Genomic DNA, 10,125 nt, shown 5'->3' with positions numbered 1-10,125 from the left:
TGCATGGAGGAAACCTTTTCTTTCCTCCATGGTCGGCTGCTTATCAGCTGAGCGGCCACCGCTGCCGCCGCCACCGCAACCGTCACCGGTCACTTGAGCAAAACTGACTGAAAACGGTGTGTTGTGCGCAGTACTGAAAGCGGGCTTCACTGTCGTAAGGTGGAACCCGCGGCATGTGGCAATCAGGGCGCAACTCTTGCGCTACGCGATATACAGGAATTCTAGTTCCCTGTCTTGTATCGCTCCCTGTGGTTACAGAGCGACATTTGCTAGCAATGTTGAATAGACACGGAGACAAAAGAAAAGTTTACCGTTTTTTTCTCTCCTTACTGGGCCTGCAAACTATGCTGGGAATGGCGGAAGTGGGAACGGGAGCCTGAAACCGCAGCACGTACCACGCGAGTTCTCGCGCCCACCTTCCCGCTTTCCGAACAGTGACTAAACCCTCAATGACGGGCCAGTTTTTGTCAAATTTGTCATTAAAAAAAAATGCGCGGGGGCTATGCATAACGCTTGAGTGCAAACGAGCGAACGCTTTGGGCGATGTATATTTTAACAGTAATATTTTAAAGGAACGATGCAACTCATTACAAATCGGTGGGATGAAAGCCCGTAAGACAACAAGCAACCAGACAACCGTTAACATGGCTGCGACAGAAGCGCAGGGAACCCAGATGCGCGTTATCTCGCCGCTGAGCAAGCTGGCTGCGCTTCTGTCGCAGCCACGTGGCCATAAACTTGAACAGACAATGCCAGCGGGTGTTCCCCGACTGGTACACACAACTAGAGCCAGCCTAGCTTATTTAGAGGATCTACACGTAACTATCAAAGTCGGCACACACCTCAGCAAAAATTCACCACACCCGACACCGTCGCGATCAGCAGGCCTCCGCACAGAATGATGAAAGTTACGCTAGTAGCTAAATAATTAATCCCCCTTGGCCTCTGTTTAAGATAGTTATCAGAGGCTGCGCAAACGTTAACTGCGGAATATGTCTATAGGTATGAGTTTATCCTTCCGCTTACAGGCCTATCCATCGCGACGGTGTTGCAAAGGCACGCACTGACAGCAGGGCCGGCACTTTTCCGCGCTAATCAGCCGGTTCCGGAAGTGTCGTCCGAGGCATGAGCTCTAACGACTTCTGCGACTACAGGAAACAATTTGGCACAGGATGCACGAGACATACACAGCAAAAAAAGAAAGAGGGGTGGGTGGGGCAGGGTATAACCGCGCCCTGCAGAAATATGTTGTCAGCGGCTAACCGAACACTTGTTTGCATGTCGTGATGGCACTGAAAAGTGCGCAAAAAATGCACCGACCAACAGTGCATTCAGTTTCAGCAACAAAAATATGGTGGCCAAGATTTCGCCTGTTCACATTGCACAGTTATGAGTTTAGTGGTCACAAAATTCAGCAGCGTCGAGGCACTTTGGCCCATGATCAAGGCACAAGATTGAGCCTGGAGTATTTGGTCACACTGCGAGGTCGCGCTGAGCATAAAAGGTTGTGTTAACGCGAAATGCCAGTGTAAATAAAAACAGGGGGCTAGTACGCAGCGGGGAGAAAAAAAACGTCCTTCAGAGATTTTTATGATCTGGCACGACATACTGAATTTGTGCTTCTGTTTAAAGTGTAACATTGATAAACTGAAAAGCTGGAAGCACTAGTTAACTGAACAATGGGGTTATTGCAGAGTAATGCGAAGCAGGAACCCCTGTGAGACAATACAGTTGCGGGACCTAAAATTTGAGTCACCGTTTTTTGGTGTTAAAAATGTACCTTCACCTGATCTCAGCTAACACCACTCAGACGGACTTGGTAGAAAACAGATGTATTCTAAAGAAAAATAATTTTGATCACTGTGCCATGACAGGTCTTAATAATCGAGCCAGATGTTCAATGACAGATCACCGGACAAAAGCTCACCGGATGAGAAGCTGACTGCTGTTTCTGGTGAACGTGTTTATAAGCTCATCGTACTAGAGAAAAATGAAGAAAGAAAGAAAAAATAATCTACACAGTCATTCATGTCTACCTGCACAGCTTGTTGTTTCTGGGCAAGCTCAACTGCAAGAGGCAATTGAAAGTTTGCAGCTTTCAGTTTTTTTTATCACTCGCAAAATCTGCAAATCTCATAACATATATAAAAGAATTATTAATAGGCCAATGATAAAATGAACATTGTAAATATTTTGGCTGGCTAGTCTGCATGACCAGTAAATTTTGCAAAAAAAGAGAGAGAAATTCTCTACCTAATAACACTTTTTCATACGGTGCCTCAACACATACAACAGTGGTACAGGCAACCTATTTCTATTTTGTGTACAAAAAATTGCTTCAACAGCACTGATGGTGAACTACAATGTTGCACACCCTATAGCCCAAGCAAGCACGCCATCAGGCCCATGTGGGAAACGAGTGCACAAGTTCTGCAAGATTTGGTACCATGACCTTATCCACATGAACTGAATGAGATTCCATGCAAGAAAGGCTGCTTTGAGCGTCTTTCAATTGGAAAGTCAACCGCTCTATAAGTCTTTTAACGCCCTCCTTTGTAAATTATAGTCATCAAAATTAGACAGTTGGGCGGCCAACCTTTTGAAGTTAGCCAAAAGCCAAGATGCTCCCGCAAAGGTTTTGACTCCTGCCCTGAGGCGCCTTGCAGGTGGTGTCACCAGTGGGCAAAATATACGAATAATGTAAGTAGGCGTATGTCCATTCGTACGACAGTCAATTACTGGACAGTACTGCATATACTTCCATTTTTGGTTTCCTTTTCCCCCCAAAATACTTTCCTTATACACATCAGAAAGTAGGTTGGGCCCCGGTGACCACTAATGCATAAGTCTGAAATTTTTGCTAGTGAGGCGATTTGATGACACCACGTACATCTGTATGAAGTTGATATTTTTGCAAAAGTACGTTATTCAAAAAAGAACCTGGACACTTGAGCTATTTGAGAGCACTTCAATTAAGGCACTTGCACCATCTGTGAGAATTCGAGAAGCTGTTACCAAGTGATACCACAGGCCCTTTCCTCCGGTACCTTCCAAGTTCAGCTAATGGAAAATAAGCGGCAACACTTCAGCCATCCCTGAAATCACAGCTCTGAACAGCGGGTGGTCCCATCGTGAATGGCAGTAAACCTTGTTTGATTTTGAAGTGATATTAATCGTTATCTACGGTTGGTACCAGCTGAAACATCACTCGGGGCCTCATGACTAGTAGTGGTAGGAGGCAGCACACTGATGGATAAGCAGGCTTGTGCACAGCTACCAACACAGATTCGAAACCATACACACCTACGTTCCTACCCCTCAGCGCCTGAAGTTTCGTGTGAGCAGCTCATGGTGCCGCTGTGTGATGAGCTCTGCCAGAGTGCGCTCTGAAGCAACGCTGGTCCATTTGGTTCCCTGGCACATTTCGTACTGGGCGGCTGCCAAGTCCCGGCTGCAACGAACCGGGTGAAAAATGTGCACCAGGCCCGGGTCTGGGGCACGCACAACGGTCAAGTTGGAGGCCACCATACGGTCAAACAAGTCCACATCCTCCTTGCCCCAACCACGGATGCTGACGTCTAGGCCACCAACGGCTGCCAGGTCGGACCTGTACATGGCCGCGATGCCGAAGCCGAACTGACGCCAGTAGCCTTCCTCGGGGGCCACGCGAGGTGATGCCGCTGTGGCACCCGTGAATTCCGGGTCATACTGGCTGAAGACGACCGGGAAGTAGACGCTGCGGCCGCGAACTGTGTGAGCACGCACCCTACGCAGCACGCCTGCGTCGAACGTCATGTCGACGTCGATGAAGAACAGCAGCTCGTCATCCTTGAAACGTGACGCGCCCAGCTCGAGGGCTGCAGCCCGCGAAAACTCGCCACCACTGCCCGGCAGGAACTCGACGCGACTCTTGTCGTAGTCAGCGCCCAGCACTCGCTCAGCAGACACGGTGCCTTCGAGGTCGTCGGCCTCCGCCGCTGTGTCTCGGTATTGCACCACGAGCAGGCTGCACGCGTCATCCGCGTCCAGGCACACGTCACGGAATGTGCGGAGAAAGCGTTCGAAAACAGATCGCCGGCCACACAGGGGCAGCACAAAGCGGATGGGGGAGGCTCTTTGGTGAGCGGCTGTCACGTCGCGGATTCGCAGCTGTGTGAAGGGCTGCTGCACGTAGGCGTGGCGGCGCACAGGTAGCGTCATCTTGCGGCCGCGGTACTTGCGGTAGGTGAGCAGCAAGTCGAGCACGTAGTCAGCACCATGCAGAGGGTCCACGCGCAGGTAGCCGTACAGCACGTCCTTGAACTCAATCACCCGCCCCCGCTGCTTGGAGTAGCGGTTCGTGAGCTCCATCAGGTCACTGATGACATTGTTGATGCTGATCTCGTAGTACGACTCGATTCGACGGCGAGGATTTGTCACCTGCAGTAGAGGAGATTCCGAGTGGTGATCAGCTCTGGCTACACTGAGTAGTGGGCGGTGGCATGAAACATTTCGGACAAGAAAACTGCCAAACCCGCTGGCATTTCTGCAGGGCGCAACCGCAGGAGATGTAGGTTGGGAAATTTGTAATCACCGTGCTGGCAGTTCGTTGCCAGAACCCTCATCCGATGAAGCAGCAGATTGCGGCATGCCTCCCCTCCCTACAATAGTCAACCTACACTCCAAATGAGAAGAGTAAAAAGACCCTGCAGTATACCCTTTGCTGAGAAAGACAGGCTATGGCACTACAAATGTACTCTCCTGGTACCTCTAAGCTGCCTACTCATTACAACAGGATAGCAAGCACACACATCTCAAAACAACACTAGAGAGGCAAGACCACATATCAGTCTTAGACTGAGGAGGTTGTAAGGCTGTATTCTCACCATAGTGACAGAGTAGGCATGAGCTCTCAAAGGTCTATCACATAGCACAATTATGTAGTGTGTGCCAGTGGGAAACCTGCATCACTGACTAACATATATATAGTTGCCATCACGGCAATATGGTTCATGTGTCTGACTTACTTATATAGGTGCCCTCTTGGTCCTCACATGACTGTTTGTTACATGCTGATACTTCTACGCATGTCGTGTTGTTTTATTGTGCGGAATAAACCAGTGATTTCTGTTTCTTGCGTGCTGGCGTCATTTCGTCAGGCAGGGTCAGGCTCGCGAACCCTTCGAACGTGAAGGAGGTTCCTTCAAAACTTAAACAATTTATTGCTAGTGCAGTGCACGGGCCCGGGCCAGCCCGAAAGCCAGAGCCCGGCCCAGCCCACGGGCCGAGCTCAGGCCGGGTAGCACGCATTTTCTTGGGCCCGGGCCAGGCTCGGGCTTGAACCAAAATTTTGTCGGGCCGGTCCGATCTGGCCCGGGCAGTTCCTGGGGCCTGGCTATCCTGTGCCGCAAATTCTAAATTGTTGGCAAGAGAAAGTTTTCTTGTTGATATTTCACGTAAAAAAAAGGAAGTGCTCATTTACTACCGTGCCGTTAAAAGATATGATAAAAAGACGATTGCACTTAGAAAGCCTTCACATCAACAAAAGAAACGTCTGGGTCCCATCAGCTTAGTGGGAGAGAGCGGGCCAGAAAACAAGGCCACTCCAGCCACAGGCTACAACATGAATGTATTTTCTCTCTCCTTTTCAAACTAAAACAAACAGAACAAACGTGACCTGGATTTCGCAGTGTGTGCAGAGTTTGAAGAACCAATTTTCTAAGCAAAGCCCATGATTTTTTCCCGCAACAATTTTTTTAGAGCCATGACTAAAGGCAAGAAAGAACAGAAGCGCAGATAAAATCATGCTGCCAACGTAACTACAGGGAAAGACAAAAATCAAAATGGTGAAACCGGACGCATCATCTGATCAAATTTCAGCACGGAATGGAAGAACTAAAGGTGCAATATCTGTTGAAGGATTGCAATAATAAAAAAATCCACTTACTCAAAATCATTTAAGGTATCCTCAGGTGTGCCTTGATTTCAAAGACTGGCAAATGAAGTGGCAAATGAAGTTACACGACTACCGAAAATACAGCTTCTAAGTGAGGATAAGTTGTACAAAGTTCGGTCCAAGTTTAAAGGAAATTTAAAATTCATGTTAATATCCTGTCGGACTAGGGATGATATTTAACAACACTCTGGCGGGCTCGGGCCGGGCTCATATTTTAGAAGTTTGTTGGGCTCAGGCCGGGCTCGGGCTCAGATTTTAAAAATTCGTCGGGCTCGGGCCGGGCTCAATTTTTATAAATTTCTCAGGCCCGGGCCTGGGCCATGTCGGGCCGGGCCTAGAAATTGCAGCCCGTGCACTGCTCTCTTTGCCGCAGACTCACCTGATCAGAATAAAGGCTCTTGGAGAAAAAGTCCCAAGATAAAAGATCTTGGATTTCCCCTGGAAAATACTTGGTCAGTGAAGGCATCTCAGAAAGAGCTGAAGATCCATTTACAATGCCCTTGCACCCTGGTGACGCTGCCTGTTAAAGACAAGAAATTATGTTTTTTTATCTCTTCTTAAGTGACTTTTCTCTGGAGTATATATGTACACACGCACACGCACATATGTGTGCACGTGTTTGTGCTATAACTGCACAGTAGCACAACTAATAGCATTAATGTCTAGTTTCTCATTTTTAACAAGCCTACAAGCTACATCAATCAAGCAGTATAATGATGCACACACACTGTCTCAGCAGCACTAACATTATGCCTAGAGAGAATAATAACTATTATTAGACAAATAATTGTTTTTTGCAGAAACATGGCGTGCACATTTCCCATCCTAGGCAATGATGACTGTAAGCAGGCTGGCCAATACAAATTCGAGTATGTGCTTTGTACTTAATAATGAAAATAACGAACTATCGTACCCACTCATTATAAAACCAATGATGCGCAAATTTATGATTGATAAAATCAAAAGCTTTTTGAAGACCAGCAAACAGGCCAGAGAAAATAAAACGGAGTTTACATGAAAAATGGTTGCAAGACAGAACTGGCAAGTTCAGAACCTTCTTAGGACCTTCAAGGGCACAGTCAGTATTATACCGACCCTCACATGCTCAAAATTTTGGCCAGCTAAGGAAACGTAATAAATAACGAAAGGCAGAGGCTTCCTTCTTTATTGAGATTGTTAACAATCTTACATTATATTACAAATTTTACAATGCTTCCGGTATTTAAAAGGAAATTAAAATTATTGCACACAAAGTACCGAAGCAGCTGTTATGGGGCAAATAGGGAAAAGAAAAGAAATGCTTACCTGGCTCGGTGTAGCACAGCCACCGTAGTTCTGAGCAGCCCAGCGTATTTCCCTAAGTAGCTGCAGCGATCGGTGCCTCAGCTCTTGGGCACGAAAGCCACCAAAATATGCGTGGACCTTGTACATTTCGCGAGGATCCTTGATTGGGTGCAGGGTCAGTGATCGATGCACTTCACGCCGTCTCACACGGCCCTTCAGAGCCACCTCACCAAAGAAGTTGTGGTAGAAGATTGTTTGCATCTGGAAAGGGTACATACCACATTGCCGGTTAAATGAACGAGACTACAATATTGGCACAGATGTGTCGGCCAGAGAACACAATAAACTCTGCGACAGCTTCCGCTTCCCCATAGTACTTCAAATGCAAATTTAAGAGCAACAAAGCTGCTGTCTGCCAACTGTACAGGCTAGTAATCTACGAAGAGCAGGTACCTCATATGACCAAGTGCAGGGGATGCCAACGTGTCGTCTCACACACCGGCCGACTTCAACGTCTTCATGGGTCGAGTAAAGGTGCTTCAGACACGTTGATATGTGCGGAACAAGACGTCGAAGGGTTTCCCTGCTGAACAGCACACCAGGGCCGCCCATGCAAAAGTTTTCGTCAGGTTCTAAGCTCAACTGGCCGAATTCTTCTTTGTTGCCAAGGCCAGCTTGTCCAATGTATTGTGGCTTGCCTACAGGAAAATAAAAGAAGGGTAAAAAAGATGCGGTAAATGTTTTTGCGACAATGTCCTCAACAAAGTAAGTATGTAATAGTGACAAACAAGTATTACAAGTCATTAGCAACGATTAACAAGTCATTCACAATGATCGCGTTTTTTAGGTTAACCTCACTTTACGCAGGCGTTGTCCTCAAATCTTCGTTGAGCCGAGAAAGGAACGTACTCGATAAAAACAGTTTGCTTTCACAATATTAGTAAAACACGTTGCCAAACGTCATTCTGTTCACTTGGTTGGCGGAAATGCGTAGGGACACAACGGGACGCTTACTCGAGTTAACGGAACGTAGAAAGCGTTCCAGCCTCTCGACGTGGACGTAGACGTCGTCGTCGCAACGCATGAACCATTCGTACTGGTCGATGTAGTGGTCGTGCATGTACTTGAGCATAAGAAAAGACTTCTTCTGCGGCGGATACGAGTCGTCCACGCCGCGAAGCGCGACCAGGGGCAGCTTCTCTTCGCCGTCCCAACGCGAAGTTCCGCTCGAGAAGAAAGCGAGCCTGCCGCTCAAGGCTTTGCCCCATGTGCGCTGGATCGCAAGCGCTCGGGTGGAGAGATACTTCTCCGCTGTCATCACACCGACGAAGAGAAGCCGGGACTTGGGGGCAGCCTGGGTGCGCCGGAAAGGTGACGTGTCGCAGAAGTTTTCGCTGTTGAGCCACAATAAAATCTGGCTCGTGATCACAAACCCAATCAAGGTGCCTGCAAGCAGGCTGATAGCCGAAGACAGCGCACTTGGCCCGGCGCTTTTCATCGCGCGCGACGGTCACTGCCGGGAGACTTCGGCTGATCAAAACCGGACTTTTTTTTTTGTTCTCTGTTTCTCGCTCTCCTGCTCACATGGCAATGACACGCTTGCCGTCCGCAAGATTGCAACGGTAACTTTTCACTGCACAACGGCGACGACAAACAAGAGCAGCGCGCGATCGCGCGAAACACAAATGAAAGAAAGAAACAAACACCGCCAAAAAGTTTTGTTCCCAAGGTTTCTAGACCGCGCTGTGCCGCGCTCCCATGTCGCGTCAAATGTGACGGGGACGTGTCTTTGCATGTGACCACCTGTGATTGGAGGACAAAGGAAGGGCCAGGGAAGGGCCATAAAAATACAAAGAACGAGAAAACTGAAGAGTTCTTTTAACAATTGAAATATCTCTGCAGCGGGCTAAGAAACTGTTCCATATGGGTGTTCGGGTTCGGGGCGTGGTTCGGGGTTCTCACTTCCGTTCGAAGCTCAAATTTCACGTAGCATTAACTTAGTGAGAGGGGATGCCATGGGGATACAGAGGTTCGGCGTTGAGGGGAGAGAGAGAAAGAAAAACAACTTTATTACGGAATAATGTGAGAGTGGTTCCTCAGTCCAGGCAGTCCCAAAGCCCATAGAGTTTCTCAATATTAGTTAGTGAGAAACTCTATGCAGGAGCCCATGTGCTGTCCAGTCGCCGCAGCCCCGCAGCCCTGGTCACAAGCAGGAGCTGGTCCTCAGGTCGACAGCTGGACAGCAGTATCTCCCACTGCTCAGGGGAAGGGGGTGGGTTCAAGGGCGGAAAGTCCGAGTTTTTTTGTACAGTCGAATAATATGTGTGTTAGAGTTCCTGGTTCCTGGCAGAAAGAGTACTGTGTAGGAAAGAGTAAATGCATATGGATGGGGTGGGGAAGAGTGCCTCCTTGAATTTGTCTTGGTGTGATTTCTTGGCTTTTGGACAAAGATGTGTGAGGACGGGGGAGGTCTGTCTCGTGGTACGGTAGTATTGGGTAATTTCTTGGTAGGTGAGGAGAGTTGCGGAGCTAGCCCCGGTCTCAGTGGCTCAATGAGAGAGGTCTCGAGCCCGTCAATGAGCAAAATTGTTGCCCGTCAATGCACAATGGGTGGGAGTCCACACAATGTCCACCCAATGGGCTGGCAGATGTTCTTTCAGAAATTGGCATGTGGCACGGGCCACCCGTCCTGACAAGAGCCTACGGCAGGCGCCTTGTGAATCGATCAATATAATCTTGGAGGTGGTTTGGGTAAGGGCGAGCGCAATAGCTAATTCTTCAGCGTCCAGGGAGTAAGTTGTCCGGATTGAGGTGGTGGTGATGAGGGCGTTCTTAGAGGTTACCACTGCCACCATAGTTTGGTTATCTAGGCACTGCATCTGTGCAGATTACGTCGGATCGGCTAC

The 10,125-nt window shown here is 48.3% G+C and overlaps 1 protein-coding gene across 1 annotated transcript; it reads right to left on the bottom strand.

Annotated features, from left to right (window-relative positions):
* Window positions 1–1,561: 1,561 nt before the first annotated feature.
* Window positions 1,562–8,960, bottom strand: LOC144170122 (chondroitin sulfate synthase 1-like). The gene is made up of 5 exons (XM_077699696.1): window positions 8,234–8,960; window positions 7,673–7,917; window positions 7,241–7,480; window positions 6,315–6,455; window positions 1,562–4,419 (listed from the first exon to the last, which is right to left on the bottom strand). Exons 1-5 carry the CDS (start codon window positions 8,715–8,717, stop codon window positions 3,319–3,321), a joined length of 2,211 nt encoding a protein of 736 aa, XP_077555822.1. The 5' UTR covers window positions 8,718–8,960; the 3' UTR covers window positions 1,562–3,318.
* Window positions 8,961–10,125: the final 1,165 nt, after the last annotated feature.

The sequence above is a fragment of the Haemaphysalis longicornis genome, unplaced genomic scaffold (genome assembly GCF_048455015.1).
Source record: "Haemaphysalis longicornis isolate Haplotype H1 unplaced genomic scaffold, Haemaphysalis longicornis Haplotype H1 scaffold_2, whole genome shotgun sequence".
In the NCBI taxonomy this organism is placed as follows: Eukaryota; Metazoa; Arthropoda; class Arachnida; order Ixodida; family Ixodidae; genus Haemaphysalis; species Haemaphysalis longicornis.
Note: the sequence above shows the minus strand (reverse complement) of the source record. Positions and strands in the feature narration are given on the sequence as shown.